Source organism: Cervus elaphus, chromosome 4 (genome assembly GCF_910594005.1).
Source record: "Cervus elaphus chromosome 4, mCerEla1.1, whole genome shotgun sequence".
NCBI lineage: Eukaryota > Metazoa > Chordata > Mammalia > Artiodactyla > Cervidae > Cervus > Cervus elaphus.
The window spans coordinates 46,356,563-46,374,396 of NC_057818.1; the positions used below are offsets into that span (position 1 = coordinate 46,356,563).

The 17,834-nt window shown below is 56.6% G+C and overlaps 2 protein-coding genes across 2 annotated transcripts; one reads left to right on the forward strand and one right to left on the reverse strand.

Annotated features, from left to right (window-relative positions):
* Positions 1 to 167: 167 nt before the first annotated feature.
* TMEM147 (transmembrane protein 147) lies at positions 168 to 2,047 on the forward strand. Its single transcript, XM_043893892.1, has 7 exons — positions 168 to 365; positions 443 to 512; positions 1,048 to 1,107; positions 1,194 to 1,330; positions 1,471 to 1,555; positions 1,646 to 1,767; positions 1,850 to 2,047. The coding sequence occupies exons 1-7, from the start codon at positions 289 to 291 to the stop codon at positions 1,971 to 1,973; spliced, it is 675 nt and encodes a 224-aa protein (XP_043749827.1). The 5' UTR covers positions 168 to 288; the 3' UTR covers positions 1,974 to 2,047.
* Positions 2,048 to 4,604: 2,557 nt separating this feature from the next.
* Positions 4,605 to 17,500, reverse strand: ATP4A (ATPase H+/K+ transporting subunit alpha). Its single transcript, XM_043892204.1, has 22 exons — positions 17,441 to 17,500; positions 17,214 to 17,354; positions 17,063 to 17,122; positions 16,481 to 16,684; positions 15,043 to 15,156; positions 14,593 to 14,845; positions 14,042 to 14,310; positions 13,189 to 13,387; positions 12,718 to 12,827; positions 12,480 to 12,614; positions 11,789 to 11,981; positions 10,604 to 10,779; positions 9,986 to 10,122; positions 9,748 to 9,898; positions 9,485 to 9,653; positions 9,239 to 9,393; positions 7,933 to 8,056; positions 7,351 to 7,496; positions 5,877 to 6,010; positions 5,406 to 5,507; positions 5,223 to 5,314; positions 4,605 to 5,010 (listed from the first exon to the last, which is right to left on the reverse strand). The coding sequence occupies exons 1-22, from the start codon at positions 17,450 to 17,452 to the stop codon at positions 4,982 to 4,984; spliced, it is 3,105 nt and encodes a 1,034-aa protein (XP_043748139.1). The 5' UTR covers positions 17,453 to 17,500; the 3' UTR covers positions 4,605 to 4,981.
* Between the last annotated feature and the right edge of the window lie 334 nt (positions 17,501 to 17,834).

A 17,834-nucleotide genomic window follows, 5' to 3' on the forward strand; every position in this document is an offset into this window, starting at 1 on the left:
TCCGAGATCCAGACCCGCGCCGCACGCGCTAGCTCGGTCCGGGCGCCCGAACCCCGATGCCGCTCCCGAGAGGCCGGGACAGCGAGGGCTCCAGCTCCGGTTCGGGGTCCTTGCTGGCCGCCACCAGCCGCCGCGGCGGAGCCCGATGACGTCAGCGCGCCGCGCCACGGACTCGCTCCCAGAAGGCCGCGCGGGCCGCGGCGGAGGCAGGTGGGCGCCAGGCCCGGGCTCGGGCGCCAGGCCGCCGAGGCAGAGAGGCGCGCTCCGGCGGGCCGGGCGGCCGTCGTCATGACGCTCTTCCACTTCGGGAACTGCTTCGCCCTGGCCTACTTCCCCTACTTCATCACCTACAAGTGCAGCGGCCTGTGAGTGCGGGGAGGCCGCGGGGCGGTGGGAAGGGGGGCCGCGGTTCGAGCCGACCCTTCACCGCCCACTCTCGCAGGTCGGAGTACAACGCCTTCTGGAAGTGCGTCCAGGCCGGGGTCACCTACCTGTTCGTGCAGCTGTGCAAGGTGAGGGCGCCAGCGGTGCCGCGCTAGGGCCGGGGGACCCGCGTCTCTGCTCCCGCCCGGACCCCCGAGGTGGGGCCACTCCCACCCCGACTGAGTGCTCCAGAATGGCCGGGGAAGCCGAGCTTAGAAGGGCTGGAACCCGAGGAGAGGTCCCCGAGCAACTTTTGTATAGCACTTTTAGTAAAACTGAGAACATTCAATTACATGGCCAAGAGGGTTTTGGATACTAACTAGTAAGAGCCGCTGACTAACCCCGAAGTCCCACCAACACTGTTACCACTGCCCTGGTGGGTAACCAGCCCCCGTTCCTCCAGACCTGACCTCGATCCCCTCTGATCACCACAGAACCCAGACTTCCGAGCCCTTGCCCTCAGTCACCCCAGCTCCTGCCTTCTTGCTGCTCTCTGGTGATCCCTCTTCCACATGGACCCCCCACAGAACCCCAATGTACTCCCCTTGACATACTAACTTCCCACCCAATCCACGTGGTTGCTCTCCCTCACCTTGAGGTGACCTCTCTGTGTTCTGGTCTCAGATGCTGTTCTTGGCCACTTTCTTTCCCACCTGGGAAGGCGGCATCTATGACTTCATTGGGGTGAGTGGGGGCAAGGGAGGGGGAGGGAGTACAGGAGTGGGGGCCCCTGGCACCTGTGCTTACTCAAGCCTCAACCTGACCCACAGGAGTTCATGAAGGCCAGCGTGGATGTGGCAGACCTGATAGGCCTAAACCTTGTCATGTCCCGGAATGCCGGCAAGGGGGAATACAAGATCATGGTTGCTGCCCTGGGCTGGGCCACCGCCGAGCTCATTATGTCCCGGTGTGTGCAGCAGCCCGGAGCCCAGACTCCTGAGAAAGGACACCTGGGTTCCAGGGGGTGCTGGAGGGCGGGGGCTCACTCAGATTCTGGGTGCTGAGGGTGCCTGGGTACTGGAGAATCCCTCCCTTTGCCTTCCTCAGCTGCATCCCCCTCTGGGTTGGAGCTCGGGGCATTGAGTTTGACTGGAAATACATCCAGATGAGCATCGACTCCAACATCAGCCTGGTACGCAGTCCCGCTTACCCCACACACACCTCCTTTGCTGGTGGCTCTACTCCTCTTGATGCCCAGCCCTGACTTCCCACTTCCCTCCAGGTCCATTACATCATCGCCTCTGCCCAGGTGTGGATGATAACACGCTACGACCTGTACCACACTTATCGGCCAGCAGTCCTCCTCCTGATGTTCCTTAGCGTCTACAAGGCCTTTGTCATGGAGTGAGCGGGGTGGGCTTGGAGGCCGGGTCCAGATGGGTCAGGTTTTCTCTTCTCCCTCCCTCATTGTGCTGTTTCCCCACAGGACCTTTGTCCACCTCTGTTCCCTGGGCAGCTGGACGGCACTGCTGGCCCGAGCGCTAGTGACGGGGCTGCTGGCCCTCAGCACCTTGGCCCTGTATGTCGCCGTTGTCAACGTGCACTCCTAGGCTTGGCATCTCAGACTTTCACATACCTTCTCCCCGTCCCCAGGTTCAGTGAAGTAAACAGTATTTGGAAAGTTGTTTCTGCCTCCGTTTCTCTCTCTGGAACTGTCTGCCGATACTGTGCTCACCTGGGTCCCAGAGGCCCTCATTTTGGTTTTGGACCCAGGTAGACAAGCCGGGAAACTAGGCAGCATTGATTTGTCCTATGTTCCTGGACCAGCTCCTCTGCTCCTTGTTTTCCCTGAGTTGACTGAGGGCTTGTAGACAGTCTTTGAGCAGTGGCAGAGCCTGGGCCCTCAGGGAACAGGTGACAGAGGGGAGCTAGAATCCAAGAGATGATTCTTGAGGGCTTCTCCTCACTGCCTTAACCTGGCCGTCTCCCACGTGGCCCTTCCCTGGCTGGTCACCTCCTCAGCTCCTGGTCTCAAACCTTCCCCCCATCCACCTTTTGTATGGGAACTAAGGGAATCTATATGAAACCCCCATCTTACTAGTTCACCCTTCTCTGCTTACAACCATCTAGGGCTCCTCACACCAGAGCAGTCCACTGGACCCTTGGTTTTATCTTTGAGGATCTATTTTGTGATTCTGAGGTCCTCAGTGCGCTGACTTATTTCTGTGGCCCTAGGATTAAACCGTGACCTGAGTCTTCTTAGGGTGGAAAACAGAGACAGCTGCAGCCCAGTAGCAGAGCCCACCAATGTGGCTGTTACCCTGAATACCACCCTGCTCATCCCAGTCCTTCCATGGTCGAGTGAGGCCAGCTTCCTTCTGCTTACCTCCCCTTCTCTAAGGGGGATAGGTTAGAAGCAGGGCGTTGAATGGCATTCTTAAGCTCCACCCAGCTGCAAACCCTGACCACGTGGGAAGGTGCACCCCAGCCCTGGTGTTCCCAGTGGGATCCCCCAGGACATGAGATAGAGCAGATGCCCCTTCCCTCCCTGCCTCTCTCCCTGCCTCCCTCCCTCCACTAGGCTCTCCAAGTCCTGCCATAATGTTACTTGCCCCGGGGCCTAGGAAAGCACCAAACAGATCTGTGCAGCTCTACGCTGAGTCTTGGTGTTTCCAGAGGCAGCATTTACCTTCAGATGGGGCAACCACCATGTAGCCCCCCTCCTCATTGCTCCTAGTCAAGACAGGGTTCCCAGGGGCCTTAGGATGGGGTGGGGAGGGGAGTGAGAGGTCACCATGTGTTTAATAAGAAAAGGGGGTGGATGGGGTGCTCCCCAAGCCCACATGGGTGGATGTATAAGGGCATTGCTTTCTCCCGTACCCCCCTCCCGTGCCCCACCTAGCCCTGAGCACATACAGGGAAGGTTGAAGAAACGACTATTCAACAACTATCTGCCGAGCAGGGACTCTGATCCAGGTCTCCTACTGGTGGCCATCTGTCTGTGAAGTAGTCCCAGTCCCAGCTTTCATGGGGCTCAGGGACTGAATGGGAGCATGCAAGCCAGAGGGATCAGGACTGATGGTGAATCCTGGCCAGGATGGTGGCCCTGGTAGGCTACAGTGATAAGGGTTGGGAAGGGAAAAGACGGCTGTCTGTCTCCTGGAGGAAAGGGTGTGTGAGCTGAGACTTAAAGAGGATGAGTTCATGGGGCAAAGAGAAGAAAGTGGGTGTCAAGGCCCTGCTTTTCAAGGAGTTAAGTCCTTGAAATCAAGAGAGAGGGCCTGGCCTTTCCAGTGAAACAAGAACTGGTAGGAATGAGTTCAGGGAGCTGTGTGTTTTTATCTTGCCAGGTGGGCTGGGGGTGGGGAGTAGGGAGATGGCCAGTGAGAAAGGAAGGAGTCCAGGGTAATAGAAGTGTGGTGGTTGTGAGCACCCCTGAGGGCTCACGACGTTTCTCAGGGAGAAGGAGCCAGAATGATAGGAGCAGGTTTGGAGGATGATGCAGAGGCCAGTGTAGGCCCCCTTGAACATCCCAGGGGAGGCTGGGGACAGATGTGGGCATCACTGCAGAGACAGCTGAGGCTGGTAGGGGTGTGGGGACTGTGCTGATGAGGAAGGAGAAGCCTGGGGTCCAGCCAGAGAGACTTGTCAAAGAACAGGGAAGAGAGGCAGGAAAGAGGACTGGGGAAAGGAGTAGCAAAAGTAGGTGGGGACTGTGGACAGGGGAATTTCCAACAGTTGGAGGATTAACTTTTCAGGTGATGGGGTGTGAGGAGGGGACCTGTGACTTTTAGCCTCCAGGAGTCGGTTGGGACTAACCAGTAATAGGGTGCCCACTGCAGCTGCAAAGGTGTAAGTGGAATCCAGAAACTCCTGTGAACAAGGAGGGGCTGCTTCAGGCAGAAACGACTCTGACGCCTGTTGAGGAGCCTCCAGAGATGGAAAGGGGTACTAAGAAAGGAAAGCCCAGAGGTGGTGTTTAGCTAGCGGTACAGTTTAAAGGCACTACTCTGGAGCATGCCTATGGTCACACCAGCTTGCCCAGAAATGCTGTCACTCTCGGCAAAGAACTGGGAATTCCTTCTCCCAGGCAACGTTTACTGAGTACCTACTATGTGCCAGGCTGTGTTCTAGAAACTGGAGATAACAGCCTGGAACAAACAGCCCCTGAGTTGTAGGAAACAAAGGGGCTCATGAAAAAAAACCAAGATGATGATGCCCAGCACCAAATAAAAGCACAGTCAGTGTGAGCTGGTTTATTACTATCATGCAGACACAAGTGTGTTTTTAAAGAAGACTTGCTGGCCTGGAGTCCTAAGGAGACACCCACCTCGTAGGAGCTGTGAACTCCCACTCTCCTTCAAAGCGCCCCCTACCCTTCAGGTGGGGGCTTCCCTGAGGCCAGCTCAGAGAACTGGGCCTAGGGAGGGAGGGTGGGGAAGGAGAATGGGGAAGGTCTCTCTGAGGTTTGAGTTGTTGTGGGCTACAAGAGCTGACACAGATGGGGCTGGAGCTCGACTGCTCAGATGTTTTGGCAGCTGTTCAGAGGGTTCCAGGTGTCCCCCACCTCCACCCCTGCTGTAGTGGGTACAAGGATGATTTGAAGGCAGCGGTCCTTCTAATAGTAGAGTTCCTGGTCCCACCAGCCTGGGAGGGAGAGAGAGAGAGAGAAAAGAGACTCAGTGCTGGGGGTTTCGGGTGAGTATGTGGGAGCCAGGGGCTCAAAGGTGATAGCTCAGTGGTGGTTTCATACGGCAGGTCAAGGGTTTAGAGGTCAAGTACTGGAAATCAAACGTCAAGGCAGCAGCTCTAAGAAAGTTTCAGCCCTCCATCCCCAGGCCTCCAGGCTCCACACTCACTTCCTGGGCAACAGCGGACTCCAAGTTTCCGGATCTCATCATAGACAAAGATGAGCAGGCCAAAGGGCATGGGGACCAGCCACCACTGGTACCTGAAGGCACAGGCGAGATGGCAAGGTCAAGGCTACCCCCAGGTCTGTGTCCCGCAGGCCCACCCGATGCCCACAGCTCACAGCCCCTCACCGAATGGGCATGAAGTTGAAGATGTTGGGCATGCCAGGGCAGTAGCACAGGAAGCAGCCGATGCAGACCTGGAACACGATGGCAATCACCAGGATCCTGTTCCTGCAGGCGGGGCGGGGCGGGACAAAGACAGGCCAGGAGGAGATGGGGACCAGATGGACACCAGGGCGCTGGGTCAGAGGGGGTCAGATAGCAGCTGCAGGGAGATGTTCTAAACACCGAACCCTGGCGTCGCCCACTGGATGCTGGCCCTACACCAGGAGTGATCAGTATCACCCCTTTAGCTGATGAAACATGGAAGAGCCAGTTGAGATGCACGGGGTGGGAGCTCTTGGCCAGCTATTGATGAACATTAGCACCTGGCCCCGGCACATCCAGTGCTGGGGTCTGCTGGCTGAAGCAAGCCCTGGTCAAGACCTGCTGGGGCTCGGAGGGCAGGGTGGGGGTGGGGCTGTGGCCGGCTGGGGACACCTGAAGAAGCCCTGCTGGAAGGCAGAGAGGCGGCGTGTCTTGCGGATGAGCACGTCAGCGATCTGGCACATCTCGATGCTGATGAAGAACACGGTGTAGCAGGTGTACTGCTGGTACAGGCGCTGCCCGAACGTCTGTGGACCCAGAGGAAACAAAAGCAGCCTGAGCCCAGGCGGAGAGCCTCTGCAGCCAGCCGGGCACACGGGGCCTGGGGCCACGAGCCCCTCGATGCTCTGTCCCTTGTGTCAGAGGCTGGGGCGGGGACAAAGGAGAGATGCAGGATCTGCCAGGTTTGCAGGACCCCAGAGTGGAGGGCCTAGAAACCTGGTCTGGTGAGCTTAGATGTCAGTGCCTGGCCAATCGGTAGGTCAGGTCAATGGCCTTCATAACGAAAGGAGGGATGCAGGATTTCCTGGGCACCCTAAAGGGAGCACCTGGGAAAAGGGAATTCGAACCCTGAGGCAGGGTACACAAAGTTTGGTGACTCCAGGACCCGGGAAGACAGCAAACGTGAGCTAGACGGGCCTTTGAGGAATGCGGCACAAGCCACATTTAGAGGCGGCAGGCACGGTTCATCAGTCCATGTCTTCAGTATAACTATGTCTATACACACCACTCATTGTGTAAGGAACAATTACTATGCTCCCGGTACCAAGTGTTTTGCATGTATTATCTCACTGAATCCTCCCAATAATCCTATGAGGTAGATTGGTGGTATTCAAACTTTGACATACATCAGAATCCCCAGAACTGGTTAAAATGCGGGCCCCACCCCTAGAGTTTCTGACCCCAGAGGTCTGAGGGAAAAACTGAGATTTTTCAAACAAGTTCCCAGGTGTTGCTGATGCTGCTGGTCTAGGGACCACAGTGTAAAAATCAATAAGGTGAAAGTCACCGAGATAAGACATGAGCATGCTGTCCACTTTAGAGGTGGGAAAACTGAGGCACAGAGAAGCAAGTGACTTCGCCCAGTGTCACACAGCTGTGAGGAGCAGTGGCAGACAATGAACCCAAGCAGTCTGGTTCCAAGATCTATTTTCTTAACACAACAGTAAATGTTCAGGGGGAATGTCCTGATCTGTCACTCCACAGAGCAAAATAAACACACCTGCCAGCCAGATCTAGCCTCTCTGTGTGCCAGCTTTCACCTAAGTCAGCCACATATGCAAATACTCTGTGTAAATCATGCTGCTGCAGGGAAAATAACAGGGTACTGGGGGGCGGGGCGGGATCCTGGTTCCACACCTGAGATGATGTCTTGCTATCAGGGCGGAGAGATGACCCATCTGCAGCTAGGGTCATCAGAAATGAGAGTTTGGAGCTCGAGACTGTGGTGGGAAAGACCCCAGGACTGGCAAAGAGCTTGGGTGTCCAGGAGGCTCTGACTGAGCTCAGTCATGCATGGAGGAGTGAATGTGGGCCACACTCAAGGAAGGTGGCACTGGAAACTCAGAGGATGGGGGCAGGGACTCACCCACTCCTGGCCATAGCTGTCCTGCAGATCTTGGAGGTGGTGGTCCTCCCACTGCGGCCGCAGTCCCACACACAGCAAAGGGAACCAGCCCTCCTGGGCCATGGCCGTGAAGTAGTCAGTGAAGCCAGCGAATGACTGGATGGCACCTGGAGGAGAAGCAAGGAAACACAGGGAGACAGAGATGGAGAGACAGAGTCAGGAACACACAGAAATAGTAGCATGGAGACAGATAGGAACACAGTGGACAGACAGAGAACACTCCAAGAAAGATCAACAGTGACACAAGAGACAGTCCACAGGGAGAGGCGGGGACAGACACACACCCAGAGAACCCGAAAAAGACAGGAGGCAATGACCCAGAGGCAAGGTCAAGGAGAACGAGGCCAGAGACAGAGGAGGGACCCAGGGGACCACAGAGGCCATCGTGTATAGACAAAAACTCAGAGAACGACAGACACCCAGGATCAAAGGCAGACACCAAGATCCAGAACAAGGCAAAGCCCCCGGTAGAGATTCCACAGTCGGCGAGCGGTCCCGTAGGACAGCCCTGCACTGCCCCACCCCGCTCCCACGGACACACACCAATCTGGAAGTAGGAGTAAGCAGCCAGGGGTTCATTGACCAGTCGGTCCCGCTTTGGGTTCCGTGGACGCAAGTGCATGATGTCACTCTCAGCCTTCTCGTATGCCAGGGATACTGACGGGAACTGGCCAGGAGTGGAAAGAACCAGGGTTGGCAGTTTGCCTGGGCCCCCGTCCCTGACTCTTTGGACCCCCCTTCCTCTCTGCAGTGGACAGGGACAGAACTGAGGTTAGGAGGTGAGACCCACAGTGATCACACAGTCACACCTGCCTGGACAGCGTGAGTCCAGCTGGCCATTTTCCACATGTGTGTCCACATCTGTGCTGGTGTCCATCTCCATGGGAACGTCTGTGTTTATCTCTGCTATTGTGTGTTCTCTCTGACTCTGTCTTTCTCCCTTCCTCCTCCTCCTCCCCCTGTTTCTTCTCTGGGCTCCTCTGGTCTTGACGGCTTTCCCTGTTGCATGTTCTGTCTCTCTCTGTCCCTTACTTTCTTGGTTTTTTTCTTGTTGTTGTTCCTGTCTCTTGTCTCGTGCTGTGATTATGTCTCTGTGTTCCTGTCTCTTTATCTCTCTCTGTCACTATCTCTGCATCTCTTCTGTCTCTCTGTGGTCTCCTCCTTGTCCCCTGCCCGCCTGTTTGTGGCCGCAGAGTGGCAGCAGTGTACTAACCGAGGACAGAGGCTCGGGGCACCAGCCTGCCTGGGCTTGAATTAGCTGTCTGACCTGGGGCAAGGCACTCAAGCTGTCTAAGCTTCAATTAGCTCATTGGTAAAATGGGGATGATGAAATAAAACTCATCTCATAGAGTAGTTATGAGGACAAAATGAAGTAATTAACATCTACCTGGCCCAGAGCAAGCATTGTGTAAATGCTGTCAAATAAATCTGTGACATGACCATGCATCTGGCTGTATTCGTGGCTGTATCTGAGGCTCTTTTCTGTCTGTCTGCCTTGAGGTCTATTTGACACTGTTTATCTGTCCATCTCTGTTGGGGAATGTCTGTCTGCAATCCAAGCTTAGCCAGATAGCTGTGTCTGTTAAAATCTCTGAGTGTCCATATCTGAGTCCATGTGTATCCTTGAGTCTGTCCATGCCTACCTAAGTGTCCACCTGTGTGTCTATGTCTGTAATTCTGTCCATGGCTATCTTCCTGCCTTCCTGTGTGTCCACACCTGGCTGTCTGTTGTACACACATCTGTATCACTCTGAGTCCAAGACTGTCCGTGACGGTCTCTATCATGCCTGCCTGTGGGCATATGTCTCTGGGCACTGTATGGGTGGGGGCATCGGGGCCGTAGACTCACAATGTCAGTACAGAGTTCTATGAAGAGGATGGTGATGCATCCGAGCGGCAGGGGCACACTGACAGTGATATAAATGAGATACGGTGTCAGCTCAGGGATGTTCTTGGTCAGCGTGTAGGCGATGGACTTCTTCAGGTTGTCAAAGATCAGTCGGCCTGTGGGGGGACAGCAGGCACCTCAGTCTCCCCCTAACCCATTTCCTCCCACACCCACACTGCTGGCCTCCATCTCTGATCTGGCCCAGACCCTGCTCCACGCCTGTCACAATGGAGGCGAAGTTGTCATCAAGCAGGATCATATCCGCTGCATTTTTGGCAGCATCTGAGCCGGCAATGCCCATGGCCACACCGATGTCGGCCTTCTTCAGGGCTGGGGAGTCATTCACACCATCTCCTGTCACGGCCACGATGGCACCCTGCAGGCAGTGAGTGCAAGTGGGAGGGTGGTCAAGACAGGGTAGCCCAGGGCCAGCCCAGCCCATCTGCCCGCCTTCATCACCAGGGTCGCACCAGTCGCTGGCAGCTCTCCACAATCACCAGCTTCTGCTGGGGACTGGTACGAGCAAACACCATCTCAGGGTGGGTCCGCAGTGCCTCGACCAGTTCTGATGGGTCCATGTCCTTCAGCTGCATGCCATTAATCACACAGGCACGGGCATCCCTAGAAAGGGAGGTGGGAGGACATCACTGGGGCCTCAGTCCATGTGGGGTGTGGGAAGAACTACAAGGAGGACATAAGGGGGCTTACTTCCGGTTAACCTGGTCCACGGGCACACGGAGGCGGGCAGCGATGTCCTCCACTGTCTCACTGCCTTCTGAAATGATGCCCACGCTGGCTGCAATGGCCTTGGCTGTGATGGGGTGGTCACCTGTCACCATGATCACCTGAAGGAGGAACCAGCAGACCCCTGACCCCTTCAGATTAACCCACTCTCCCTGTCTGCCCCAGTGGACATTCCTCAGCCACAGTGATCGGTTCAAGGATGAACAGGTAACTGAATGTGGAATAACTGCCAAAGATGCACTCTTTTTTTGGTGTGATGGCTAAACAGGTGGGATGTTATTTAGTTGGAGCTGCTGGGTGGTGGTCAACGTTGCCCACCAAAATGGAGGACTGCTTGAGAATAAAGCCAGCAGAGAGAAAAGCAGAGCTGAGATGTGGAGAAAGGCAAATTCCTAAAGACACTGAACTCCTGGATCCAGCTATACCCAAACCTTCATTCCCCAGAACTTTTCAGTTCTTGAGCCAATGTCTTCCTTTGTGGTTCAAGCTGTTTCAGGTGGGTTTCTGTCGCAGGGTTGCTCATCCTCAAATACTGTCACCCTTTGTTCTCACCCCTGCCTGGCCCTCTCCCCAGGGGCATACCCGGATGCCTGCTGTGCGGCATTTGAGCACAGCATCAGGAACAGTGGCCCGGGGTGGGTCTATCATGGATACGAGTCCCGCAAAGCACAGGCCACTGGTTGGAAAGTTCATGGCCTCCACGTCAAAGGCGTAGCCATGTGGGTAGTCCTTCTCACTCAGGTAGAGCTGGCAGAAGCCTGACCAAAAAACAAGAAAGTCAAACAGGAGTCCTGGGTGAACCCTTCCATAGCAAAACCAAATGATGACTAAAATAACCACGTCTTGCACCAAGCATCTGTGAATGCCTGACCCTGTGATGAATCCTTCATTCACAGTACACTTAGCCCTCTGTATCCACAACTTCCACATTCACAGATTTAACCAACTGCAGATCAAACATATTCCCAAAAAATCTCCAGAAAATTCCAGAAAAAAACCTGAGTTTGCCACACGCTGACAGCTACCTGCATAGGTACATCTTACCTAGTACATTAGGCACTCCAAGTAATCTGGAGATGATTTTAAGCATACAAAAGGAAGTGCATAGGTTATATGCAAATACTACACCATTTTACATGAGGGATTTGAATGCCTGCAGATTTTGGTATCTATGGGGTAATAAGGGTGTGGAGGTAATGTGGTGGGTGTCTTGGAAGCCGTCCCCCATGGACGCTGAGAGACAACTGTGTTGGAATCCATCCCCACAACCACTCTGGGAGTTACTAGCATCCTCATCTTGCAAATGAGGAAACAGGCTTGGAGAAGGGACTCTTCTTGCCAGAGGTCACACACCAAGCAAAGTGGAAGATCCAGGGGTTATGAAGGTTTAAGGAAGCAAGACAAAACTTGGGAAGGGGTCAGAGGTCAGGACAAAGATTGGGGAAAACCCTGCGTTGAGGCAGAGACGGAAGAAAGTCAAAAGGTCTGGAGGAGGATACTGAAAGGCAGAGGAGAAAGAAAACAAGGGCTGGGCATCGGGTGTGGCAAGAGTTGGGGAGAATCAAGGGATCACAGGTTGAGTCAGGAGAGGTAAGATCCAGGTGAGGACAGGTTGGGTGGAGGTAGGCATTGACGACAGGGATCAGGACTGAGATAGGGAAAGTCAAAGTTGAGAGGGTAGACTGGGGCAGGTCAACTGTCAAACAAGGATGGGAAAGGTCAGGGCTAGGGCTGGCCCAGAAGGTTGGGCAGGGTCTGGGGTCTCACCCAAGACGCGTTCGCCCAGGCCTCCCAGGCTGAGGTAGGCAGTCTGGAAGGCCTCGCGCCATTGCTCATCCAGTGGCAGCTCCTGGCCCTTGATGAGGATGGAGCTACAGCGCTCCAGCACGCGCTCGGGGGCGCCCTTCATGACAAGCACGTGCCTCGGGTCTCGCGGGTCCTCCAGCGTATGGATGGACAGCTGTGGGCGGAGGAAGAGGCGGGGTTGTGGGCGAGGTCAAGGGGGAGAGGGGGGACTTGGGGAACTGAGGGGCTAACAGCGCCCAAGCGGGAACTGAGGGGCTAACAGCGCCCAAGCGCTGCGGGAGCAGCCTTTGGTGGGTCAGGGAGAGACTGAGCGTGAGGGGCTCGCTTGCTGGGCAGGTCCTTGGTAGAGGCTGAGGGTTGGGGAGGGCCTACCGGCCTGGATAAGGGCCTGGGCGTGGGGAACGTGCAGAATTTAGGTCGGAGTTGGACTGGGGCGCGATTTGGATTGAGAGCTTCTCCCCACCGAGGGCCTGACTGCTGAGAGCTGGCGGAGCGCCCGGGCCCTTTTTCGGCTGTGGCTGTGTAGAGGGAGGGGCCTGAGAGTGAAGGCCGGCCGCAGGCCTGCCCGGAATGTGGGTGGGGCCCTCGGTGGGCGGGACTTGTGGTGGGCGGGACTGGACCGTGGGCGGGGCCGGCCGCGGTGGGTGCACACCTGGAACTTGTTTGTAGAGTTGAAGGGGATCTCGCAGACTTTGGGGAAGCGCTCGCGGTAGCCCATGGAATTGCCCAGCGTCAGCTCGGAGAACTTGAGCAGCGCCGTCTCCGACGCGTCCCCGATCACGATGCGCTGGGAAGGCGGGCGGTGTCAGGGGCTAGCCGAGCTGCACCACCAGTCTCCCAGGACCCCCAGGCTTCGTCCCCCGACTCCCCTGAGCGCCCGCGGCTCTCACCTTGGGCACCGGCACTGCGTCCTGGCCCGACTTGAAGGCAGCACGGTTACACAGGGTGAGCACGCGGCACAACGCCCGCCACGTCTCCGAGGATTGGTCAAATGTCTGCCCTGGAGGCCAGGCATCCAGGCTGGGGCTGCGAAGGGGCTCTCCCGTACCAGAATCGAGTCCCCCAGCCCCCTAGATTCAAGACTGAATCCCGGCCTGGGTGGGACCCACACACCTCCACATACCCGGGGGCGGAACTTTCTCTCCAGACCCAGTATCAAGTCTCTTAGGAGACCCAGTAAATATCAAACCTCTTCACAGACCCGGGGCCTAGCCACCCATTGCCTGATGACTGCTGGAGCCCCTTCTCCAGTAATGCAAAGCCCTCCCCAGACTTCATTCATTAACTTCGGTGCTCCCTTCTAGATCTCCACCATCCACCAGATCCCGCCCAGCCACCGTCCCCCAGCCCCACCCTCACACCTGACTGGTCTTCTGTAGTGTCCGCGGAGTGGATGTGGTTGTCAAACCACAGATGGGACACAGTCATGCGGTTCTGAGTGAGGGTCCCCGTCTTGTCAGAGCAGATCACCGAGGTGGAGCCTAGTGTCTCCACCGCCTCCAGGTTCTTCACTACACAGTTCTTGCTGGCCAGCCGCTTGGCTGTCAGGGACAGGCACACCTGGGGGAAGGGTAGGGAATGCGGGCGTGGGGACCAAGCCTTGCTCCCAGCCCCACCTCCCTCCTTTCTCAGCACTGGGGATCCTTTACCCCAACCACAGTATGCAGCATTAAATCGCCACAGTACTACATACACAGCATCCCCCCTGCAAAGACTAGGCTTTTTCTTGCCTCCAAACTTTTGTCCACTCTGCTTTCCACTTGGGATGCCTCCCCAATCTGTCCAGATAAATGTAGCCAGGCCCCTCTCTTAGCTGTCCTAGCTGAGGTTCTGTAATTTCTTATCAGCACAATCAAAGCAAGAAAACTAACATTCCCTAGGCCTCCTCTTGGACTGGCCCAGGACTGGGTGCTCACTATGGAAGGCTGCCCACAGCAGCCTTCGACACCCAGCCTCAGCCTCCTCCTGTCAAAGCCCTTCCCTGTTCATCTCTGAGTGGTGGGTGTGTGGCACAGGACCCAGCCCAGAGCAATCCCAGTGGGTGTTTGCTGAATGGATGGGACAGATGGAGAGATGGGGGTGGGAAGGAGGAGAAGAGGTGATGGAGGATGGATGGACAGATAGGGAGAGGACACAGGGAAGCCTGGATGATTGGAAAGACAGATGGACAGGGCTCTCAGCTCACTGTATGGTTCCTCTGCGTCCCCAGCTCACCGTGACAGTGGCCAGCAGCCCCTCAGGCACATAGGCTACCACGATGGCCATGAAGAAGACCATGGCCCGCAGGAAGGTGTAGCCGATGCACATGGCCACTATGAAAAATGTGCCACCAAAGAGGATGGCCAGGCCTGCGATGATGTCCACAAAATGTTCAATTTCGATGGCGATGGGCGTCTTCTCATTTTCTACTCCTGAGGCCAGTGATGCGATGCGCCCGATGATGGTGCGGTCGCCCGTGTTCACCACCAGGCCCTGGGCGGTGCCTGTAGTGGGGCCAAGAGGGTAACTCAGCGTCAGGTGAGCGGCACTGGGGTGGGGGTGGGGGGCACGTTGCAAAGCAGCAGCGTGAACCAAGGAGGGCAGTCATGGAAGGCACTGGAGGCAACAGGGGGAGCTAGAGAGGCGGCGTGACCAGAGAGGCAGCAATCACATCAAGTGGGGAGTCCGTGGGTCTCAGAATGAAGCAGAAGGGGGCAGTGGAGGCAGCAAAGGGCAGCGCGGAGGCCGTGCAGTCAGCCGGGCGGGTGGGTGGGGAGCTCACAGACCCTCGAGGCACATGGTGGAGAAGAAGGCGATGTTGCGGGTCTCCAGGGGGCTCTCGTGGGTGCACTCGGGTGAGCGGGTCTGCGGCTCAGACTCTCCAGTCAGCGAGGAGTTGTCCACCTTGCAGCCCTGGGCCTGGAGGATGCGGATGTCAGCCGGCACTCGATCCCCGCCTTTCATCTCCACCAGGTCGCCCACCACCAGCTGATCTGCGTTGATCTGGAACTTGTCCCCGTCTCGGATGACAGTTGCTTGCTGTGGGACCAGAGCACCAGAGTTGAGGGGGGCAGGGAGCAGGGGAGGAAGTTGCCGCATGCAGTGGGAAGGTGAGGAGGTGAAAGCGGGGAGAGGTGAGGACCTGTGGGGAGAGCTGGGGGCAGGGGATGAGGGGCCGGCTGGGCCTGATGGGAGGAGCCACGGAAAATGCCAGTGGCTGGGGGCTGGGGACCCACCTGGGGGACGAGGTTCTTGAAGCTGGCGATGATGTTGGTGCTCTTAAACTCCTGGTAGTAGCCAAAGCAGCCGGTGACCACGACCACGGCGATGAGGGCCAGCGCCAGGTACAGCTAAGGGAGGCGGAGAGGGGTGGGGAATGACCAGGGGCTGGAAGCTCCCTGCCTGAGGCCACTGCCTGCTTTCTGGTCCCCCTGGTGATTTCCTCCAGGGTCACCTCCATGGTTTTCCCCACTCTACTAGGAAGCCTCAGGCACTATTTCCTCTGACCCGTGTTCCTGTCCCCATGAGCGTCACATCCCACATTCAACTGCCCTGTGCTCGCTGTGGGCACAGATCCCACTTCCCTGGCCCCGTCACCCCATGCCCCTGACTGCGCCCCACATCACCGTGCAGCTTGGTGGCAGTGTTCCCTTTTCCTGTGCCCCCAAGTCTTGCGTTCTGCACCGTCCTCTGCCTCATGCTTCCATGTCCTATGTTCTCTGTGTTCCAAGGTTCATAGTCTGTATTTTCAAAATCCGTGTGCTCCTCCTTGTCCCCGGTGCCCAGCAGTCCCCGTGGCCTCATGTCGCCGCTTTCATGCGTGCTGTCGATCTCATGCGTCATGTTCTGTGCGCCCACAGCGTCCCAGGTCCCAAATTCCGGGTCCTTGTGTCCTCTGTCCCCACACGTCTATGTACCCTTGAGTCCCCATCCTGTGTCACATGCCCTATGACTTTCAATCCTCTGTCCAATGTCACATGTCCCAGGGCCCCCCTGTCCCTTGTTCTGACCCTGTCACGTATCCAATGTTCTCTTGCCCTGCATCTCAATATCCTTCATGTCTGTGTGCTCCATGTCTAATAGCTTACGGTCTCCATGCGCTGTGTCCTGGGTCTTGTGTCCCCATGCCCTTGCGTCCCCATGTCTGAGTCCCAGTGTCCCCTGGGCCCTCTGTCCTTGGTCTGTCTCATGTCCTCATGACCTCTGTTTTCCAAGGACTGTGGGTTGTTTTTTTTTTTCTCATTCTAAAGTCTTCATTGAATTTGTTACAACATTGCTTCTGTTTTATGTTTAGGATTTTGGGCCCTGAGGCATGTGGGATCTTAGCTCCCCAACCAGCAATCGAACCCGCACCCCCGGAATTAGAAGGTGAAGTCTTAACCCCTGGATGGCCAGGGAAGTCCCTTCCCAGGACCATATCTTAATTGTTGCATGCCTATGTCTTCCTCCCTATGTCCTCCATCTCGGCGACACAGACTCCCCTACATCCCCTGTGATCTTGGGTCTGTCTCTTAGCCCAGTGTCCTTCAGCCCACACGACCCATGTCTTAGAGCTGTTTTTCCATGTCTCTAGATCCCCATCCTATGTCACTTGTATCCTGAGTCGCATGCTGAATGTCCTCTGTCCCCCAGGTCCCTGTGTCCCAGGTCTGGCTCCCAGCACCCGCCACTCACATTGTCATCTGTGGTGAGGTCGCCCTCACTGGCCTGGATGGCAAAGGCGATGAGGCAGATGGCAGCGGCCACCCACATGAGGCACTGCAGACCGCCCGCCAGCTGCCGCGCAAATTTGACGTACTCGGGGGTGCCCCTTGGCGGCCTCAGAGCATTGGGCCCATCCCTCAACAGCAGCTCAGCAGCCAGGCTGGCAGACAGGCCCTGGGGATGGGCGGGGTGGGGTCGTGGTGGTCACCAAGGGCTCTCCTCTCATTAACAAGAGCTCTTCTGCCTCTGTCTCTTTCACCCGCCTCCTGCTCCCTGTCTGTCTCTTTCTGCTGTCTCTGTCTCTCTGTTTCTTTTTATCTGCCTCTCTTATTTGTCCCTTTCTGTTTGGCCTTTTCTTGTCTTCTTTTGGCTGCACTTTGCAGCATGTGGGATCTTAGTTCCTCGACCAGGGATCAGACCCATGCCTCTTGCATTGGGAGCACAGAGTCTTAGCCACTGGACCACCAGGGAAGCCCCTGTTTGGCCCTTTCTAATGTTCTTCTCTCTCTCCCCCTCTGCCCTGCACCCACCCCTCTCTCGGCCCCAGCTCACCTTGGTCGCACTGGTTCGGTATTTCTGTTCCAGCTCCGGCACTGACAGCTGGTGGTCATTCTGCATGAAAGGGGCACCACACTCACTTTCTGTCTCTCGGGCCCCCACCCTTGCCCTCGCCCTCGCCCAGCCCCGCCCAGCCCCTGCTCACAATCTCCATCTCCTTCTTCATGTTCTCCAGCTTTTCCTTCCTCTTGCCCCCTCCACTGGCCGCCTTCTTCTTGCTCATCTTGGCCGCCATGTCCCCACCAGGGCCAGGACCCAGCTCTACCTGGTGCAGCTCGTAATTCTCCTGGAGAGAGGGGGGAACAGAGAAGGCATCAGATCCCACTAGAGCCCTGCCTCCAACCTCCACCCCCTATCCCTGACCACACTCACTGCCTTCCCCATGGTGCCCACTGCAGTGCCCTCCTTTGTTGAGACCGAGCCCGGGGTCTGGACAAGCCTTGATATACCCAGGGAGGTAGGGGGGTGGAGCAGGACAGGCTTGATTACAGCTGATTATGGGGCTCCTTGGGGTGACCTCCAGGCCTGAGCAGCTCGGGCCTTTCCTACCGGGCTGCCCTACCAGCCCAGACCCCATTGCAATCTGTTTCTGTGATCAGGGGCCCACTGGGAAAAGCCGTCCTGATAACAAGAGGAATAGCAAAAACATAAGGTGCTCATTACGTGCCCAGCACTGTGCTAAGGGCTTTCACATATTAGCTTGTTTAACCTCACAACTACCCTTTGAGGTGAGTGCCATTCTCACCTGCCCCCCACTTACAGATCG

Excerpts from the sequence above, each read along its gene's own strand:
- TMEM147 (XM_043893892.1), top strand. The coding sequence starts at position 289 with ATGACGCTCTTCCACTTCGGGAACTGCTTCGCCCTGGCCTACTTCCCC. Across the intron at positions 366-442 it reads ACCTACAAGTGCAGCGGCCT|GTCGGAGTACAACGCCTTCT; the intron begins GTGAGTGCGGGG and ends CCACTCTCGCAG. Across the intron at positions 1,108-1,193 it reads GCATCTATGACTTCATTGGG|GAGTTCATGAAGGCCAGCGT; the intron begins GTGAGTGGGGGC and ends CCTGACCCACAG.
- ATP4A (XM_043892204.1), bottom strand. Across the intron at positions 9,654-9,747 it reads TGGAGAGCTGCCAGCGACTG|GGTGCCATCGTGGCCGTGAC; the intron begins GTGCGACCCTGG and ends CACTGCCTGCAG. Across the intron at positions 8,057-9,238 it reads TAGAACTCTGTACTGACATT|TTCCCGTCAGTATCCCTGGC; the intron begins GTGAGTCTACGG and ends ACTCCTGGCCAG.